The sequence below is a fragment of the Poecilia mexicana genome, unplaced genomic scaffold (assembly GCF_051168715.1).
Source record: "Poecilia mexicana isolate PSO_F unplaced genomic scaffold, ASM5116871v1 scaffold_2, whole genome shotgun sequence".
Taxonomy (NCBI): domain Eukaryota; kingdom Metazoa; phylum Chordata; class Actinopteri; order Cyprinodontiformes; family Poeciliidae; genus Poecilia; species Poecilia mexicana.
Window position 1 is genome coordinate 23,782,283 of NW_028263371.1, and position 22,298 is coordinate 23,804,580.

General features: G+C 39.8%; 1 protein-coding gene across 1 annotated transcript; it reads right to left on the bottom strand.

The window, feature by feature from the left end:
* Positions 1 to 1,813: 1,813 nt before the first annotated feature.
* Positions 1,814 to 15,838, bottom strand: LOC148160623 (NLR family CARD domain-containing protein 3-like). The gene is made up of 9 exons (XM_088008045.1): positions 15,745 to 15,838; positions 9,632 to 9,737; positions 9,481 to 9,555; positions 9,141 to 9,251; positions 8,271 to 8,334; positions 7,940 to 8,165; positions 5,055 to 6,801; positions 3,512 to 3,685; positions 1,814 to 1,865 (listed from the first exon to the last, which is right to left on the bottom strand). The coding sequence occupies exons 2-9, from the start codon at positions 9,661 to 9,663 to the stop codon at positions 1,814 to 1,816; spliced, it is 2,481 nt and encodes an 826-aa protein (XP_087864171.1). The 5' UTR covers positions 9,664 to 9,737; positions 15,745 to 15,838.
* Between the last annotated feature and the right edge of the window lie 6,460 nt (positions 15,839 to 22,298).

Sequence of the window (22,298 nt, forward strand, 5' to 3'; positions counted from 1 at the left end):
CAATAAAGACCTGCTGACTTCAGAACCAGAACCAGAACCTGGTACTGGGTCATGTTGTGTTGAAGGATTTTAGTCAGTAAAGTCATTCCAGGATCTGATCAAAGTGTTGAAGCATCAATCATTGATGATTGATTTGTTCCTGTCAGATTCCAGGAATTCACTTTTATAGACTGGGTTGAATGACCTTTGACCTGCTTGACATGAGGGGGATTTCTACACACTGGGGGTCCGAATGCTGTCCTGTTCTGACCTCAGGTCAGCAGGTCCAACTCAGTTATACAGAGGGACTAAATTAAACTCTGGATCCAGGAACAAACTCAGAAAATATTTATTAGAACAGAAGATATGAACTTTGATTTATGATCAATTATAGATAATTATTCACTGAAATATCAATAATTATATAATTACACACCACAAATAGTTCAGTCTGCAGCCTTCAGTCTGTAGAAAACCACAGAGCTCCTTCAGTCCAGAATCTCCCAGGTTGGTGAAGCTCAGGCTTAGTTCTGTCAGAGGGGTCAGTTTGGACTTCAGAGCTGAGAACAGAGGCGTCCAGCTGGTCTCTGAAAAAATGCATCTCTCCAATCTGAAAAAAGAATGAAAGATGAGCTGAAGCCAAAAGGATGCAGTTAAAACTGAAATATGAACAAATAAATAATAAAAATGTAGAAAATTAATTTCCCTGATTGTAAAAGAAACATGATGAACTAATTCTAACATCTGATCCAGTCAAACTGGTTTAAAGAGTCCAAACCAGCAGAACCAGAACATTTTATCAACAAAGAAACTCAAAGTTTTTCTAAAAGTTTCTCAGGATCTTAAACTCAGTCGGATGTTTTTCTCTCCATGTTTCCTTCCAGGCTCTGTATCAGCTGACTGCTCTGTACCTTCATTTATAACCGAGATTTTATGTCTCCAGTTTTTGGTCATTAATCTATTAATGATGTTTTTCTTGCTGGTTGTATTTTAACTGCAGCTCATTGCTAAGTATGACAGATGTAAACGTTTTATTTCAATCCGTCTAATTCAGAGTTTTACAACATCCATTACAGCTCGGATTCTGAAAGTTGATCATTTTCTCATTTTGTGGTGATTCAGTTCCTGAACTATCAACTAGAAAATATTGAGTCTTTTCTCTGTCAGATTGATTTGGATCATTTAGTCAAAGTTCTGAATCCTCCATCAGAGACGCTGCAGAAATGGGAACATCATCATAAAGAACAACCTGATTGTGAAGACGAGTCATTTTTAAATCTATTTTCCAGGTGAACCACATGAGGATGATTTCAGTCACTGATGAAGCTTGTTGTACACAAACCTTTACAAAGGTAAGATCTCACTTCCTGTCCTACAAAATAAGAGCTGAATCAAGATGTTTGAACTAAATGACTTTAACACCAAAACCTTCACAAAGTCAGTATTTACTGCAGGACTGTTAATTAATGATCTTTATATTATTTCTGTCTCCTTCATGTCAGGAACTCAGCCAGAAGACTGTGGTCATCCTGACAGAGTCTGACTGTCAGAACAAACTCAGATTTCCTCTGGAAGCTGCTCTCAGTGGTTTGGAGGACGACTGACTTGTAATTTGCTCCATCAGTGGAATTGACACTAAAATGGAAACTCATCACCTGCTTCCATGTTGTTTTGCTTCCTGCCAACATAAAACTCCTGCATGAGCTGCAGCTCCACATGAGCAGGCAGTCGAGTCCCCAGAAAGCTTCCCTGTTTCTAGGAACCATTTCATCCAGAGCTGGTCGACTTTCTCTGTCAGACGGTGAACCTTCAGTCTGAGCATGTGCAGAACCTCCTAACACACCTGGTCCAGACTCATGTGCTGCAGTCTCTGCTGGTTCTGATGTCTGGACCAGAAAACTGATGTCCTGAAGAACCTGCAGCCTGTTGAGCTCAGAGAAAAACTCAGTGGTCTGGATTTTTTCAGACGAAGCTGAAGTTGGTTTGTGATTGAAGCTTCAGATTCAGGAAAAGGATAAAGGGCGATTCCACCTAATTATTCACTACAACCAGCATCTTTAATCTGCTCTAGTTAAACATTAAAACACCTGGACTGGATTATTATCAACTAACAGCAGAAGATTTAAAACTAAGTGTGAGATTTGAGGAACTTCAATAAAGGGAGATTTTCATTCTCTCTGTTATTGATCTGACCTTTGACCTGCTTGACATGAGGGGGATTTCTACACACTGGGGGTCCCAATGCTGTCCTGTTCTGACCTCAGGTCAGCAGGTCAAACTCAGTTACACAGAGGGACTAATTTAAACTCTGGATCCATGAACAAACTCAGAAAATATTTATTAGAACAGAAGATATGAACTTTGATTTATGATCAACTATATATAATTATTCACTGAAATATCAATAATTATATAATTACAAACCTCAATGTTTCCAATCTGCAGCCTTCAGTCTTTAGAAAACCACAGAGCTCCTTCAGTCCAGAATCTTCCAGGTTGGTGCTGTACAGGTACAATTCTGTCAGATGGGTCAGTTTGGACTTCAGAGCTGAGAACAGAGACGTCCAGCTGGTCTCTGACAACTTGAAGTTCAACAATCTGAATAAAGAATAAAAGATGAGCTGAAGCCAACAGGATGCAGTTAAAACTGAAATATGAACAAATAAATAATAAAAATGTAGAAAATTAATTTCCCTGAATGTAAGAGAAACATGATGAACTGATTCAAACATCTGATCCAGTCAAACTGGTTTAAAGAGTCCAAACCAGCAGAACCAGAACATTTGAGCAGCAGCCTGGATGAGGTGAGCTATTTCTGCTGGTTCCTGATCATCAGCTGGAGACCCGACTTGGTAACCGGATCAGAACCACTCAGTTTATTCATGAATGGCCTTGGGTTCTTCTTAAAGCTGCTGAAAGCCAATGGAGGCCATTATTTCCTAAGGAGACGTGACCTGATGAAGCTTCATCACAGAGACGAGGCTCCAACCGACTGACAGCTGTCAGACTGAAGAGGACGGTTCCTCTCTGACCCGGCCCAACAGAACCACAGCTTCAGGACAAAGTGAGGAACCTGCTGCTGCTGCAAACCTCACTGTCATTCAGTTCATCTAGATTTGCTTTTCTACAATCAGTCACTTCTTAGATGTTTCATTAATGATGATTTGAACTGGTCAGTGTTTGTGGCTTGACTGGAGGAAAACATTTCATTCTGGATGTAAAGATGAGAATCAGAAATAAAACAATCTGAATCTTTACTAACCAAACTGAAACATCTCCATCATTAATTAACTTCATTTGAATTATTTAACTCATTTTGTTCATCAGTAAAAAACATTTTAAAAACTGATAAACAAAGTTTAATGATCTCAAAGTCTGAAATAAGAAAATAATTTATTTATAAGGTAAAATGTTTTAGAGATTTTAATGACATTTAAACAGGTTGTTTTAAAATATTACAATAAAATTATTAATTATGCTAATAATTAATTTATCAATGAATGATTTTATTGGATAAATAGAGAAAACAAACCTCAGTTTCTTCACTTTACTGACTGAACTCTCCAGGATCTCAAGCAGATTCTTCATATCAGAGTCTCCCAGTCCTTGGAACTGACTTATTTCCAGTTCAGTCAGATCAGGGTTGGACTTCAGAGCTGAAGCCAAAACTTCACATTCAGCCTTATAGAGCCAACAGCCACCAAGTCTGTGATGAGAGAAGAAATAAATTCAGTTCTAATGAAATCAATCTGGATCATAAACAGACTAAAATATGATAACAGTGATGTCATCATGATGTCATCATCTGATCAACATCTGATCTTCAGTTTACTGAGTTTGACCCGACAGAGAGTCTGTGCAGTTCCTGACTAAAGTCCAGGTTCTGGTTCTGGTGCTGGTCCAGGATTCATGTCCTCAGACCTTCAGCTCAGTCAGATGTTGAAGATCTTCTATCATCTGTGAAGGAAAGTTCAGTTTCTTTGTAGCATCAGAGCCTCAAAGGAGCTGCAGCAGCTGATGAAGAGGCTGACTGAGCTGAATGAGGGAAACTACTGGAGATGATGGAGAGGAGGAGGAACTGCTCACAGCTCTGACAAGTCACACTGACTTGGACTAGACCGTTTGGCTCCTTGAGATCTTCCACCAAGCAGGAAGTGAGTTATAAATGAAGTGAGCAGAGCAGGAAGTCCAGCCTGCTGTGGACCTCTGGCATCTCTGGGTTTGTTTAGCCCATATCTGCTGCTGCAGCATCTAGAATCCTCCTCATCATTAATAATAGTAGTATATTCTATAGAAACATGGCTCCCAGCAGCAGATTATTAAATGCTGCCACAGAGGAAACTGGGAGCAGACCAGACACATGATGCTCCCAGTTGTGTCTCCGTTCATCTGCTGGATTTGATGCTTTAACAAAGTAGAAAGTGGACAGTCGTCAACCTGCTTCAGCTAAAAGTTGCAGATAGTTCTGGTCGTCCTGGACCTGGATCTGACAGAAACTAGGACTTTTTCTGGAACCAGACAACAATCACCACATTTTGGTCTCAGTTACAAACTCAGAGGAAACTAGTGGAGGAGGAAGAGGTGAGGATGATGACGGGATGAAGAAGATCAACACTGTTTACAAAGTTTATAATTAATCCAATGGTTTATTTTAATGGTCCAAATTTCCATCAAACCTAAACAATTATTTTATAAAAACAGTCAAAGATCCTAAAAGATGAATTATGGAGCAGCAGCTCAATGAGTGAAGAGAGTTTAAAGTTTAAAAAGTCTCTCTGGATGATTGGATCTTAGAGAAAATATAAATTTTCTAGAGTTCAGGGTTTTCTATTCATTTCTACCTGAAAACTGATAAAAAGTTAAATATTTTTAAAAGATCAAAATGTGTAAAAACCAGAAGCTGCAGCTGTCCTGGATGAATTGAATGTTTAGATGTTTGAATGGCTGAAATCATCCAAAGGATGAAGGAAGTAGTTAAAGGCCGAAAACATCCAGAATCAACTTGAAGAAATAAGAAGAAATAGGAGGACAATAGTGCTGAGTCAGCATCACACAATGAAAACATCTGGACTCACCGAGCCTTTCTGCAGTTCCTCACAGCTGGAACCAGTCTCAGTCGGCCATCTAATGATGTGTTGTACTTCACCAGGTCCAACTCATCCAGAACCTCTGACATCTGCAGCATGAAGGCCAGAGCTGAACAGTCAGTCTCTGAGAGCTGCTTCCCTGAATCCAGCAGCCGTTGGATCTCCTGATAAAATGAGACGTCGTTCATCTCCATCAGACAGTAGAAGATGTTGATGCTTCTGTCAGCAGAGATTCCATCAGTGTTCATCTCCTTCAGGTTGGTGATGATTCTCTGGATGGTTTCTGGACGGTTCTCTGTCTGACCCAGGAGATCCTCTAAGAGTCTCTGGTTGGATTCCACAGTGAGACCATGAAGGAAGCGGACAAACAGGTCCAGGTGGCCATTTTCACTGATGAGGGATTTCTCCATGACTTTCTTCATGAACTCATCTAGAGATGTTTCATTGTATTCTTCTTCCAGGAACGTCTTGATGACCTCTGACCTCCTGCTGGTGAAGCAGTGGAGCATGTAGACGGCAGCCAGAAACTCCTGGATGCTCAGATGAACAAAGGAGTAGATGGAGATGTTACGCGTTCCTCTCTCCTCTTTAAACATCTGAGTGAAAACTCCTGAGAACAACGCAGCATCTTCGATGTCGATGCCGCATTTATCAAGATCTTTGTCATAGAAGACCAGGTTTCCCTTCAGCAGCTGATCTAAAGCCAGTTGTCCTAGAGACTCAATCAGCTTCCTGTTCTCTGGACTCCAGATAGATTTTGTATTTTGTCGTCCATCAAACTTTTTCTTCTTGATTGTGAATTGAACCAGCAGGAACTCTATGTACATCTCAGTCAGGGTCTTGGGCAGCTCTCCTTCCTCTCTGGTCTTCATCACATCCTCCAGAACTTTAGCAGTGATCCAGCAGAAAACTGGGATGTGACACATGATGTGGAGGGTTCGTGATTTCTGGATGTGGGAGATGATCCTGCTGGCCTTCTCTTCATCATCTCTGAATCTCTTCCTGAAGTACTCCTCCTTCTGGGGGTCAGTGAACCCTCTGACCTCTATGACCCTGTCAATAGACTCATCTGGGATCAAACTGGCTGCTGCAGGTCGTGTGGTTATCCAGAGGAGAGCAGAAGGAAGCAGTTTCCCAGTGATGAGGTTTGTCAGCAGAACATCCAGTGAGCTGGACTTTGAAGGGTCAGTCAGGACTGGATTGTTCTTGAAGTCCAGAGGAAGTCGACTCTCATCCAGACCATCCAAGATTAACAGAACATGAAAGTTTTCAAAGCTGCTGATTCCTTTGGTTTTAGTGAAGCTTTCATGAATCAGTTCCACCAAACTGGTTTCTTCTTTCAGTACATTCAGCTCTCTGAAGGTGAATGGAAATATAAACTGGATGTTCTGGTTGGTTCTGCCTTCAGCCCAGTCCAGAGTGAACTTCCGTGTTAACAGTGTTTTCCCAATGCCAGCCACTCCCATGGTCATCACTGTTCTGATTGGTTGATCTCTTCCAGGTTTAAAGATTTCTTCTAGTTTTATTGTTGTTCCTTGTTTCCTGGATGATGTTTCCATCTGTCTAACCTCATGTTCCTGGTTGACCTCTCCACTTCCTCCCTCCAAGATGTAGAGCTCTGTGTAGATCTGGTTCAGAAACGTTTTCTGTCCGCGTATCGCAATGCCTTCATAGACAGTTTGGACCATATTCTTTAGAGACTCTTTAAGGTCACGTTGACATCGATCATCAAACTCTGAACACAGAGACAAAGACATAGGAGGAAACACTTCAGCAAATTAATATTCACAATACATCTATTATTTATACATCAAGATGTCTAGAAAGGAGTTCATTCCAACTACAAACCATGAGGAGGATTTCATTCAGAAGAAACCAGAAACATGTAAAACATGAGAAAATAATTCATAGAGCTGCACTGTACAGCTTGTTGATCCTGCTGAACATTCAAAGGGTTTCTACAGTAGGAGCCTCCCCCCCTCATATCAATCTGCAGGAAAACCTTTCCATAGTTTCTGACCTGCAGCTCAGCAGGATATTATCAGAGGATACGCACAAGACTTTCACTGCACCTGATCCACAAAACACAGCACCAATCTAACCCAGACTGATGGGCCACATGAACGAGATGCGCCTGGACAGAAACCGCAGATAACTAGATATTTGTTTTTACTCTGAGAAACATCTCAACACAGTGAGTTTTGGTCCAGCTGCAGGTTTTCCCTGTGTGTCAGACTGTGGTGATCTTTTCATTTTTGTTTTTCTAATTAAAGTTAATCATTATTGGATTAGTTCACTTCCACCCAATCAATCACTTTGTCAGTTTAAAACTATTAAACTGACAAAAGCAGTGATGGTCCAGCAGCACCGATGGGTCGGTCCATGTGTTCAGCCCGAGATGGACGGTAGACAGTCGGAGAGTTCATGTCATGCAGATCAGCAGCAGTTTATCATTTACTGGCCTCAATGTTGGCGCTGCTGCATCACAGGGTGAATTTGGTAGCTGTCTGTGTGTTTCTGAAGGTTCTTCATCTGCAGCTGAATGGAACATTTTTATGTACTGGGTGCAGGAATTAAAACTAAAATGGGTTTTTATCTTGTGCATTGATGCTATGTTTGTTTTTTACAGTATTTTACGGTAAATATAAAGTTCCCAAAGTTTATATTTCATGAGCAGCAACCAGTCACCACAGGTGATGTTTAAATAAAAAAGCTGCTGAATCCAGAACGTCATTGAGATCATGTGACTGTTTGATGAAGATTTTCTGTATTTGTTCGTTTCTCTTGTTTGATTTCAGTTGAATTCATTTTCTCATGTAATCATGTTTTAATTATTCAACATAACAGCAGAATTGTTGTAGAAATCCTCTTACCCTGCAGACGGTCAGCCAGCTCCTCCTGCTTCATCTTCCTCAGGAAGTTCAGGGTGATCTTCATCACCGCCTCTCTGCTGCTCCTCCTCTGCTCTTCATCCTCACCCCTCATCACCTCCTCATCCTCACTCTGACCCTCTGAGCGTTCTGGGTCATCTGGACTCAGAACCTTTTGGATCTTCTTCAGCTCGTTCTTCACGAATGTGACAATGTTTTCCTCCAGCAGCTGGAACAGAATGAGAAGATATCAGACTAGATCTGAACATCAGGTCCATGTTGGACAGACTGACAGTCCTCTGGTCTACAGACTGAACAGAACCGATGTACAGACCATAAATATGGAGTCCAGCTGGACAGACGGATCAGTGGGAACCTCTGAGCTCTGCAGATCCTCTCTGTGGAGGAACCAGGACAAATGAACCAGAATCTGTCTGTCCACACAGAGACAAACTGAGATGAAGCTTCTCTGCAGATTGGAGGCAGAATTAGCTTTGCATAGTTCTTTAGTTTTCTAAACCTTAAAACCGGCAGCACAGGTTCCATCGGTGTTTAACTAGGAACACTGAGATATTTTAGGATCTGTTTTCTGATGATTGGGACTGAAACGCTGAGAGAAAGACAGCAGCAAAAGTCTGATTGGTTCAGGTTTAAATATCCTGAACAGAATAAAACATCCACCTTCTTTATGCAGAAACAATTCAATTAGCTCTGATTTTAGAATTCAGACCAAAATTATTCATACCGTGGCAGATTTAACTTTTAATAAATTCAGTCAATTTAAAAGGAAACAATTATGTAATTCATATTTTTCTCCATAATCAGTTAATTACAGGAATCAACTGTTTTAATCTTGGAGCTCCACTAATGTTTATCCACAGATTCTCAACATTGTATCTGCATTTCTTTAGATAAATTCATAAAATGCTCCAACAGGTGGTTTCCACAGAGCTGAAATCTAAGATGGCAGCAGCTGATGCAGCTCTTAGATCATTACATGTTTTCTCCCTATTAATAAACTTTCACATCTTGTTCTGCAGCTGCAGAGTTTTCTAGGTTCCTCATGTCTCCCAAACGTTGCTAAAGACCCAGAAAGTCCCTAAAAACATTCAATCATGATGACTTTTTAAAATACAAACAGAAAATCAAATGTGACCAGAACTGGTATATTTTATGATCATGTCAGTAGAACATTGAACAGAACCTTTGGACCCGACTCTCTGCTGCTGGAGGCTGGTCTGATTTAAAATGAATAATAATGTCCTTTGACTCGTTGCTCTTCCATGACACACAGCTGGGCTCAGCTGCACGACTCCTGTAAATTAATAAAAAGGTCATGTTAGAAATGGATTGGTGATAAAAAGCCTCCTGGTTGTTGGCAGCAGGACTGGATTGTTTTCCAATAATCACATTAATATATTTGTATAAAATCGTCAAATTCAGAGGAAAATATTTCTTCAGGTGATAAAAGGCGACTTTGTAAAGGTAATATTTGTTGGGCTCACATGAACATTTAGAAAATAAAACACTTAGATCCAGCTCACCTCTTTGAGTTGTTACTGCTGAAGGAAACATGGCTGGGTCCAGATCCAGGTTCTGGTTCTGGTTCTGATAGCTTCCTGTGAACGGAGACGGTTTGGTGATTCCACTGCTGAACTTTGACCTTTCCTGCACAGGTAAAGGTCATGACCTCACCTGTGGTCCTGGTGTTCCCCACTAAGAGACATTTTAGAGGGAAGGACTGTGTCCTCTCTGTCCTCACACTGATCCTGCTGCCACTAGGTGGCGCTCCTCCACTCACCTAAAAACACAAACAGGTTTGAAATATTGACTTTAATTATTTTATATTCATGTTTTATTGAATTTACAGGTGCTGGTCATAAAATTAGAATATTGTGATAAAGTTCATTATTTTCCATAATGTCATGATAAAAATTAAATTGTCATATATTTTAGATTCATTGCACACCAACTGAAATATTTCAGGTCTTTTATTGTTTTAATTTTGATGATTTTGGCAAACAGCTCTTGAAAACCCAAAATCCCTGTCTCAAAAAATTAGAATATTATGAAAAGGTTCTCTGAACGAGCAATAAAAATAATCATCTGAATCAACAAAGTAACTCTAAACACCTGAAAAAGATTCCTGAGGCCTTTAAAAACTCCCAGCCTGGTTCGTTACTCAAAACCGCAATCATGGGTCAGACTGCTGACCTGACTGCTGTCCAGAAGGCCATCACTGACATCCTCAAGCAAGAGGGTGAGAAACAGAAAGAAATTTCTGAACGAATCGGCTGTTTGCAGAGTGTTATATCAAGACACCTCAGTGGGAAGTCAGTAGGAAGGAAAAAGTGTGGCAGAAAACGCTGCACAACGAGAAGAGGTGACCGGACCCTGAGGAAGATTGTGGAGAAGGGCCGATTCCAGACCAAATTAAATTTTCATCTCCATAAAACTTTTCAGCAGATGGAAGCATGAAGTGCTCCAAAATCTTCTGATAGCTGCTGCATTGATCCTGCCCTTGATAAAACCCAGTGGACCAACACCAGCAGCTGACATGGCACCCAGACCATCACTGACTGTGGGTACTTCACACTGGACTTCTGGCATTTTGGCATTTCCTTCTCCCCAGTCTTCCTCCAGAGTCTGGCACTTTGATTTCCGAATGACATGCAAAGTTTGCTTTCATCCGAAAAAAGTACTTTGGACCACTGAACAACAGTGGTCCAAAGTGCTGCTTCTCTGTAGCCCAGGTCAGGCGCTTCTGCCGCTGTTTCTGGTTCAAAAGTGGCTTGACCTTTGACCTGGGGAATGCGGCACCTGTAGCCCATTTCCTGCACACGCCTGTGCACAGTGGCTCTGGATGTTTCTACTCCAGACTCAGTCCACTGCTTCCCCCAAGGTCTGGAATCGGCCCTTCTCCACAATCTTCCTCAGGGTCCGGTCACCTCTTCTCGTTGTGCAGCGTTTTCTGCCACACTTTTTCCTTCCTACTGACTTCCCACTGAGGTGCCTTGATATAACACTCTGCAAACAGCCGATTCGTTCAGAAATTTCTTTCTGTTTCTCACCCTCTTGCTTGAGGATGTCAGTGATGGCCTTCTGGACAGCAGTCAGGTCAGCAATCTGACCCATGATTGTGGTTTTGAGTAATGAACCAGGCTGGGAGTTTTTAAAGGCCTCAGGAATCTTTTTCAGGTGTTTAGAGTTACTTTGTTGATTCAGATGATTATTTTTATTGCTCGTTCAGAGAACCTTTTCATAATATTCTAATTTTTTGAGACAGGGATTTTGGGTTTTCATGAGCTGTTTGCCAAAATCATCAAAATTAAAACAATAAAAGACCTGAAATATTTCAGTTGGTGTGCAATGAATCTAAAATATATGACAATTTAATTTTTATCATGACATTATGGAAAATAATGAACTTTATCACAATATTCTAATTTTATGACCAGCACCTGTATATTTATTTTCTAAATCAAGTTAGAATCAAATGATGAAATGATTAATCATTTGTTGAATCAATGAATAGAGAGGAAAATAATTGATCATTTTATGTTTTGAGGAAACTTGATGAATCTGAGACTTTGAGAGAAAAATCTCAGGAGACACTCGTCCACATGACCTGTTAGTAAAACAGCTGGAGAATAAAATCATGAAGCTTATTGAGTCAGAACTCAAATAAAATCAAGTAAGAGTGGAAATACGTCATAGTAAAATTACTCAAGTAAAACCAAAGCATTTAGTTTTTCTGTTCTATTAATGAAACATAAAGCAGAAATTAAATAGAAAGGTTTGACTAGACGTCTTTCGCTGAAGTCACGTGACTGATGTGATGACGTCACACCGTCAGCCTCAAGTATATCCTGGTAGTAAGAGTGATCACGTGCTTCACACGGGTTTAATTAAACATGTCATGACTAATGTTTTAACTCAGTTCAAGTCTAAATAACAGCAGTGGATGTTTTTAAATACTCTAGGGAGCGCTGTGTTGTTATGTCACCATAATCACTTATTGTCAGGAGTGAAAGTAGTTTTAAATTCTTGGGGGAAATATTTTGAGTTTCTGTGTTCATTAATTTTTTTGCGAAGCGAGAAAAGCTGGTAGTTCTTGAATTGCTACAAAATGGAGCCGTATTTCCCTCAGCCCACTGGCTGCAATGTTTTTTTTTTTATATAGATATGTTTATTAACTGGTTCTATTGATCCTGTGTCCAGACAGAGGGATAATCAGTAGCCCAGCATCATGACCTGTTTGTTCTGAAGATCCTGCAGCTTCCACTTCTCTTCCTAACATGGCTCCTCCTCACCCTGACTCTCATACTGACAGGAGGAACCACAGAGCTCTGTTAGGTTAAAGCTCATCTTCTGAAGTTGGGATATTTTTCCTCCAACAGGTTCCAGAGGAATCACCTCAAACCAGATGTTGGACTGGATTTTATTTCACTGTCATTTGTGAATGTTAGAGCCTCGTTTTCAACAGAGGAGCTATAAAGGTTGAAAAAGGTTATGATTTTGGAAAAAGTCTCATCAACATCAATATTTCCACTAAATAAGAGGCAGAAAAATAGTTTGATAAAGGAAAAGCCTCTCAGAGTCTGAGCTCAAAGCGAGATGACAGAGAGCACCAAACAATTTTTTAATTAGACAATTAGGTAACACTTTATTTGAAGGGGGTTGAATTAAACTGTCATGACACTGTCATAAACATGACATAACAGATGTCATGAACATGAATAAGCCTTCATGAATATTTATGACTGTTGTCATAAAGCGTCATTCGGTAAATTATGACACTTTTAATACAAAATTGACATTATTCAAAATGTCTTTGTTATGACAACTTGACATTAACCAAGAAATCATTACTGTTTAACCTTTACCTTTAATAATATAAAGTTACCTAATTTTCAAAGTGTAATCAGTAATACTTTTATAACATATTTATGTCAGTAATGAAGGCTTCTTCATGTTCATGACAGGTGTTATGTCATGTTTATGAAAGTGTCATGACAGTCTTATTCACCCCCCCCCTTCAAATAAAGTGTTACCGACAAGGGAGAAGCCATTTGTTTGCTAAATACGTAATGAAGCATATTTACCTGATTATTATTGATAAATAATTGATTGAAATGTGATCAGCTGTCCTCTGTCACCACAGACTGATTCAATCTGGATTTTCTACTGATAAAAGCCCAGAGAAATCCTCTCTGATCAATAAATTATTGACTTCGTATTGAAATATTTTCCATCCACCAACCAGAACCCAGGTTTCTCAGCCGGGCCACAAACACTCAGAACCAGTGTTGTGGTACTCGAGATCGGTCTTGGTCTCGAGTCCGGTCTTAAGACCGTTTTCTGATGGTCTCGGTCTCGTCTCGGACTCGACCGCATTTGGTCTCGGTCTTGTCTCGGTCTCGGGCGCTGATGACTCGGCATTTTATTTCAAGACCAGTCGAGACCGCAACTGTGAAAATATCACTAAACGTACAGCATACTGTCCAGTTTATTTGTTAACATCTTTGTTTTCAGCTGATGCAAATGCACCGATTAAAATCCAAGCAACTAGTGTTTCTGTTACTCCCCCCTCCTGCTCCCCTCCCCACCTTTCACTCGCGCGCGGCGCTACTCCCTCCTCCCTCCTCCCCCTCCCCACCTTTCACTCGCACGCGGCGCTCCAGGACATGCGCAGTGGTTTTCTCTCAGCGGCAGAAAATGTTTGTCTAATCGTCAGTAATATAATAGCGCTGCATAAATAGTAAGAAATCCGATGGCCACAGCTAACTCAGCAGCGCTTCGCTTTCACAGACGATGGGGACAACGTCTAACTATTTTCGTCACTTAGAAAAGTAGCTCAAAGAAGGTAAGCTCCGTTAACGTGATGTTAGCAAAGCTAGCTGCAGAGACACATAAGCATTGTAATGAAAAAAAGTCACTCACTGTCTGAGTTATTGTGCGGAGATGTTGACTGTCTTGTCGCATATATAGGACAACGCTATGTCCAAAAGTCTGCAATATAGTGATGTGACATTCAGAAACAGTCGATTCTTCTCCACGGCTCTTTACTTATAGATAGGACTGGAGTGTCACTCACTGAGAGCCGTTGTTCTATCAGATTACCATACACTGTCAGAATAGCATACATGCAGTGAGTACCATGCCTGCGCATGCGCATTAAGAAGTCCGACCGTCAGAGGAGTTGTCAGTTCACCACATGCAACAAGTTATGACGAAAATAAGTCATTAAATTGTTTTCAATGATAACTATATAGATATACATGTGTTGTCATGGTTTCAAAGTGTATTTAAGCAGGTCTGGCTGCAGCTGAAGTAAGCTACAACACACGCCCGTGTAAAACTCACTTAACCGCTAAATCAGGACGCCATACAACTGTTAATAACAAAGTGTATGACGATCTACGTCATGATTCTATGTTGCTAGCATACATGGAGTGAGTACCATGCCAACGCATGCGCCTTAAGAAGTTCGACCGTCAGTGGAGTTGTCAGTTGCTGACAACTCCACTGTCAGCAACAAGTTATGACGAAAATAAGTCATTAAATTGTTTATAATATGACATAATATGATAACTAGATAGATATACATGCGTTGTCATGGTTTCAAAGTGTATTTAAAGCAGGTCTGGCTGCAGCTGGATGCCATACAACTGTTAATAACTGTTAATAATGATCTACGTCATGATTCTATGTTGCTGATTAAATAAAATCATATGGTAATGACAGTGTATGCATGTCTGAGCTAAACGTACGACTATCTGACAACGTATGCTGATCCGACAGAACACCGTGAGTTTGTGCTAAGCATATGACGATCTGACCTGACAGAACACCCGTTCTTTGTTCTTGTAATGCTCTGTGTGCACTGCATCATTATTTTATTTAATTATGTACGTTGATATTTAAATTAACAAATAACTAAAACACAAGAAAGAAAGGGCATGCACTCTTTGATTGTTTTTGTTCAAAGTGGCAGCTGTAATGTCTGCCATGGTGTCAGACTACCTGGCTTCATGTACTGGGATAGAGAGTGAAAACAGACACGATGAGCGCCTTCTGTTTGGTTACTTCTTGCTTGTTGCTCCTTGGTCAGTGTTGGTAGTTGAGCGTTATTTACCGTCAGGGCATTGCCTCAATTGCTATGTTTAATGGTGCAGAGAGTGGTGGTTTCTTACATGAGCAATATGGGCAAATGCCCAGGGTGTTATGTTTTTAGGGATGGCACGAGACCATCACACATTTTAGCACAGAAATGGAATATTTAATATTGGTAAAATGTATTAAGTATTTAATATCTAGGTGTTTTTTATGGGAATATGGATCTTTCAGATTATTTTGAGAAGCAATTTCGATCATATTTTACATTTTATTGTATCATGTAGCGTGGACCGCTGGTCTTGGTCTTGACTCGGTCTCGACTTTCATCGGTCTTGGTCTTGACTTGGTCTCGGACCCTAAAAGTCTTGGTCTTGTCTCGGTCTCGATACACTCTGGTCTTGGTCTTGTCTTGGTCTCGGGTTAGGTGGTCTTGAACACAACACTGCTCAGAACCTACTGGTACCAGTTTGACTTCACTGTGAAACTGGGAGCAAACTCAGCTGGTTGTCTGGGTTACAGATGAAAACTCAGAGAAAATCAGAGATCCTGGTTGAAATCAGGAGCTGCAGCTCTGAACCAGAACCAGAACCAGAACCAGACCCAGTTCTGGTTCTGGTTCTGTCCAGCAGCTCAAAGAGAGAAAACCCAGTCAGGACTGGAAACCAGTAGAAAGTGGAGTTAAAACTCACCTGATCAGATCTTTGCTTCTCCTTCTCCGAGTCGGAGCCAAACTGGACCTGATCCTCCAGAACCTGAGGCTCCGCCCCCTCTGACAGCAGAGGTGTGTTTACCTGTTGAAATGACAGGAATCCTGTCTGATCATCGATACCAGGAAATAAATGTTTAAAACAACAAATTCACAGTTTAAAAGTTCTTTATGTTTTAAATATATTTAGTATTTTTAATCAATATTTTATTAAATTAATGGAGATTTTCAGTTTTATCTATAAAGAACTTTAACAACCAACAAATTTCTGCTCAGAAACACAAGAGCAATAAAACTAATAATAGTTTCTGCTTGTTCTAATCTGAGCCAACAGAACCAAGAACCTTGAAATGTTGAAGTTTCTCCACATGTTGACACGACCATCTGATATGTTAATGTTATCAAATACAGATTTTATTAATTTATCTAATTGTGTTTATTGTTGATCAGAAGGAAACTTTGATTCTCACCTGAACCTCTTTCATCCTGAACAAAATGTTCTTTAAGCTTTGGCCTCTTTTAGCCTGGAGGCTTTAAGTTGTTAAACTGGTTTGTCTCAAAAGTTTCCAATGGAAAAGTTTAAAACCTGCTGAGTTACTAACAGGTTGTAATTTGTCGTTTACTGTGAGATGTTTATGAGTTTCTGTCTCTGCTGTACAGGAATGTTTCCTCGTTCTTCAGTTTGGGTCGAGGTTCTGATGTCACACAGACGGCCTCACATTTAACTCTACAATATTTTAATTTAATATAGAAATGTCTTTGCTGCTTTTTTTTTTTAACAAACTGCTTCTGATAAATCTTAAAATGTGAAAGTTTAGAGAATGACTTGCTCTCTATTGGTTCTGGTTCTGGTTCAGATCAGGACAGATTATTCAGGTTGAACCTGACAGCTGATGGTTTTCCAGCCTGTCGGCTCTGCAGCCTCCAGAAAACAAACTTCATGATAATAGAAAAAGTTTCATCTTTCAGTCTAACAGAGACGCGTCTCTGTTACCAGTTTGAACCAGTTCAACCAGTTTGAACCTTTATTTATAACCTGAGAAGCAAACAAGAGAAACGTTTTCATTACTGCAGATTAGTAGAAAAATTAAGGGTAAAAAATAATAATGAAGTATAACATCTAAAAGTGAAACATTACTGTGTAAAAGTTTTAAAGGCGTCAGTTTGTCTAGTTTTATTTCCCTCCAAAGATTCGATGTTGGTGTAAAAACGTCTTTTGACTGTTTTCACCTTTACAGGAACATTATTATCTCCTCTGCATTTCCACTGGATTTATCAAGACATAAATAAATTATCTGGGCAGAAGAAAAAGACCCAGAAAGGAGGAAATACTTTTTATCATCCAGTAACTTCTAGATGTTCGTTGTTAAAGTTGTTGTCAGTCGGATCCATCCAGTTTTCTTTCACTTCATGACCGGCTTCAGTTCCTGATCCTCAGTTTAAAACTCTCTAAATAGTTTGTGTTTACTTTTATAAATAAAAAAGAAATAATGTTCAATAAATTACAAGCATTTCAAAATAACTCCAGAACCCTGCCTTTACATATCTGCATCATGATGATAGTAGAATTGTGTCACCAATTCACTATATGTAGTAAAACCTTTTGAGGATAAAAACATTAGAATGATTTTTTGAACCACATTCAAGCTTAGGGATCATAATTACTGTCAAGACTTAAACTCCAGTGGATTGTTATGATATATTCTTTAATCCCTATACATATATTTTCCCTCTTTAACGTTGCACATTACTGTCATCATTTCTGGACAGAACAGACAGATGGTGTATTTTGGTCAGATCACAATTAAATTAATAAAAAATAATCAATAAATAATAGAAAATCTTATCCACACAATCACATAGAAATTTCTACATATTGAATACAACAATGTAACAGGACAGTTATTCCAGTGTATCTATACAAATAGATTTTCACATATTCTTTGCACATTTTTAACATACTTTATGATATATTTACTGCACTTGTGGCCAACATGAAGAAACGAGTTACAGTCATAACTCCTGTTCTGAGTCTGTAAAGGTTCCCCAGAATGATGATAGGTGTCTCCAAAACCGGGTTTTTTTCTCCAGGCGTCTTTTATCCTCTTTTGGATAAATCCCGGATTTTCCCAGGATTCCCGGCTGCAACAAGCTCCTACTCTCTTGTGTCCATGAAACAGTGGCAGACAATATCTATGTTATAAAGCCAACATACTTCACATTTTTACTGCAGAGGAAAATGAGTCAGTTAACATGAACAAACACTCCAGTAAACAGTGACGTCAGGGCTGCTTTAGTCTTTTTTCATGTCATTTTTCTTACCAAATGCACCTTGTGACAAAAAGACAAAAATAAGGCTATTAAAATGCCTGCAGCAGAAAATTTCCCCCAAAAATCTGCCACTTAGAGAATCTAAAAGGCTGCACTTGGGCTTTAAATTTTGTTTTTAAATAAAATTTGTCATAAAATTAAAAATATTATAAATTATGTCTTAGATTTGGCACTAAAAATCTGAGAAATGCAGTTTAAACCATTTGGATTTTTATTCCAAGTATTTTGGGTTGACTCCACTGATAGTGAGCTTTTAATTTTAATTCAGAAAAGAAAAAAATCTACACAATGAAAGGTTCCTACTTTGTTGAGCAAAACCTTTCCCTTTTGTAAAGCTCAACATTTCCTGGATAAATTAGTTTGCACTGATTGTGAATTATTGCTACTTTCAGTGAAGGACAGCTTCATGCTACGCGCAGCAAACTAAATATAAATTAAAAGACGTTTAGAACTGCAGTACAGCTAGATGTTACAGGAGGTCAGAAAAGAAAAGTAACTTAAAAAGTCTCATAAAACATTAATTAAGAAACTGCATAAAAAAGCTGTTTTTAAATGATGATTTAAATTTTTTTGAAATAAAAAATCTGTATTTATCCGGCTTAAGATTGAAAATACTTTTTCGCAGAACTAGAGCTGAAAATGTGTCATGATGCGTTCATTTGAAGTATTGAAACGTTTTTCCCTTCATGCCGTGTTTGATTGGCTCAAAACAATCAAACTAAACCAAACTCCTTGAGTTTAAACTACAGGTGCTGGTCATAAAATTAGAATATTGTGATAAAGTTCATTATTTTCCATAATGTCATGATAAAAATTAAATTGTCATATTTTAGATTCATTGCACACCAACTGAAATATTTCAGGTCTTTTATTGTTTTAATTTTGATGATTTTGGCAAACAGCTCATGAAAACCCAAAATCCCTGTCTCAAAAAATTAGAATATTATGAAAAGTTTCTCTGAACGAGCAATAAAAATAATCATCTGAATCAACAAAGTAACTCTAAACACCTGAAAAAGATTCCTGAGGCCTTTAAAAACTCCCAGCCTGGTTCATTACTCAAAACCGCAATCATGGGTCAGATTGCTGACCTGACTGCTGTCCAGAAGGCCATCACTAACATCCTCAAGCAAGAGGGTGAGAAACGGAAAGAAATTTCTGAATGAATCGGCTGTTTGCAGAGTGTTATATCAAGGCACCTCAGTGGGAAGTCAGTAGGAAGGAAAAAGTGTGGCAGAAAACGCTGCACAACGAGAAGAGGTGACCGGACCCTGAGGAAGATTGTGGAGAAGGGCCGATTCCTCTCTGATATGAAGCCTCTGCTTGAGATCCTGGATAGTTCATAAATTAAAGTGGAGAATCTGAGGTTTGTTTTCTCCATTTATCAAATATACACTGCTCAAAAAGATAAAGGGAACACTCAAATACTAATACTCTAATACTCTCTGATCGAGTCAGAACACCACTTACAGGCGCAGGCAGAGGTTCCCCTGTGCTCTGATCCTCTGTACTGGGCCATCTGTTCACCTCTCGGTGTTCTGCGCCTGGCGTGCGGATTCCGTCCGCCCCTCGCTCGGCAGCGTACCGTCTCTGTCACTTACAGGATCAGTCTCTCTTCTCCTTCCATCCAGGCTCCTTTTATTCTGGCTTCAATCAGCCTCTGCTGACACCTGAGCGCACTGATTACGGAATCAGTGCGCTCCGCCTCAAATAAACGGCCGCCTTCAACCCAGTGCATTTGGGTCATTAAAGGGAAAAACAAAGAAAAAACAAAACGATCCAAACACGCAAAGCACAACAAAAAAATTAAAAAGAAAATCATATTTTCCCCTGTGCGACAAATAGATTAACAAAAACTGGTAACATAAAAAAATATGAGCAGTCGGCTAATACAGAGCCTGTAAGGCACTGCAGGCTGACAGCCTCCATGCCACGCTGCATTGATACAGTAATTCAATCTGGATAAACTCAGACACAGAAAAGAATTAAAGGATTTAATGACAAAATGAATAACAATTCTTTAGAAATGAATAACAGTTCTTTGGCGCTTGGCCCGGCAGAAGTTTTGAGCGCTGATTGCCGTGAACTCGGGTGAACATCCCCAACGCTGATTAGGGATGCTCTACCCCCCCGAGGCCCGACACTGGTGGTGGAGGTCAGGAAGGATGACGTCCTGGAGAGTTGAATGATGCTGGTGGAGAAGGGGGTGGAGGTGGGTTGCGCACAGCTGGAGAGCGGCTGCTGGCGTGGGTGTGGACCCTTATAAGCGGAGCTTGGTTGATTGATGATTGAACACGCCGGGTCCAGGACCAGAGCTGGGATTGGAGGCGGAGAGCATGACGCAGCGATTGGGTGGAGCACGTGAGGCAGAAGTTTTCCAGCTTGAATTTGCGCTTGAGCTCCATTTCCTACAACAGGACACCAACCAAGTACTGAGAGCACAGAGGGACAAACTTTCAGAAGTCTGACATTTGTGCTTCAAACATCCATTTCTGACTGGTCTGATGTGAGATTCTGATTTTCTGAGAAACTGAATTTTGGGGTTCCTTTAACTGTCAGCCAGAATCATTAAAACAAAATTAAATCTTGAAATCGTTTCCTCTGTGTTATAAATCTCTTTAAAATGTGTTTGACTTTCTGAGATGCCTGGCAGTAAATATTTCAATGTGGCTCCATGTTGTAATTATTGAGCGGTACCAGTAGAGTGGACCAAGAGCTGATCTTTGGAGCTGCTGGAAGAGCAGACGTTGATTATTCAGCTCGTTTGGTTTCACGTGAGGGTGCTGCTGTGGACAACCTCAAGGGGGACCTCTGACCTCATCTGCCTCCTTAACTTGGCCAGCTGCTCATTAAAGGGACCCCGCATCATCATGTTTCTTTTACATTCAGGGAAATTAATTTTCTACATTTTTATTATTTATTTGTTCATATTTCAGTTTTAACTGCATCCTGTTGGCTTCAGCTCATCTTTTATTCTTTATTCAGATTGAGTGACTGCATTTTGTCAGAGACCAGCTGGACATCTCTGTTCTCAGCTCTGAAGTCCAAACCGACCCATCTGACAGAACTTGACCTGTACATCACTGAACTGGGAGATTCTCGAGTGAAGGAGCTCTGTGGTTTTCTACAGACTGAAGGCTGCAGACTGGAAACTTTGAGGTTTATAATTATATAATTATCAATATTTATGTGAATATAATTGATCTCAAAATCAAAGTTCATATCTTGTGTTCTAATAAATTATTTATGAGTAAATTATTTATGAGTAGTTCCTGGATTTGGATCGAGTTTAATTTAGTCCCTCTGTGTTGGATCAGCTGTTCTGACGGCATTTGGACCTCCAGTGTGTAGAAATACTGTAAAGGTCATTCAACCCAGTCTAGAAAAGTGAATTCCAGCTCCTGGAATCTGATAGGAACAAAACAATAATCAATGACTTCAACACTTTCATCAGAAAATGGAATGATTTTACTGACTAAAATCCTCCAACACAACATGACCCAGTACCAGGTTATGGTTCTGGGTGCTGCTCCTAAAGTCAGTTTAATATTAAATATTCTTCATGACTTCATGTTTTTCTGGCTGATGTTTATTTAATATAGTTGAATTTCTCTGAATTAATCTCCATTTGTTTATATTTCCTACTGACTTGTTAGTTTTGTGTGAATCTTGAATGATTTGCTGCAGAAACTTAGATTCTATTGATGAAGCTGCTGGTACAGCTGACAGAATTTAAGAGCTGAAGTCAGCAGGTCTTTACTGAAGCAGCTGCTTGTTGGCTTTAATATTCATGAGAATCTTTAACTGGTTCTGTTGGACTGGTTCACCTGCATCCTGTTGACTTCAGCTCACATCTTTTATTCTTTATTCAGGTTGCATGACTGCAGGTTGTCAAAGATCAGTTGTGATTATCTGGCCTCAGCTCTGAAGTCCAACAGCCTCCATCTGACATATCTGGACCTGACGAATAACGACCTGAAGGATTCAGATGTTCAGCAGCTGAAGGTTCTTGTAGATAATTTATGGTAAGTAAATGTTTGTAGTGAGTCCAGCTACTGTCAGCATATTGAACTAAACCCAGTTATCATCAAAGCAAAGCTCCAGTGTTCCCAGTAAAGCTGCAGCTTCCCAGTGGGAGGAGAATGGTTCAGGCTTCCTGATTGGAGACAGCAATCAGCCAATCAGAGGAGCAGCAGCTTGCTGTGT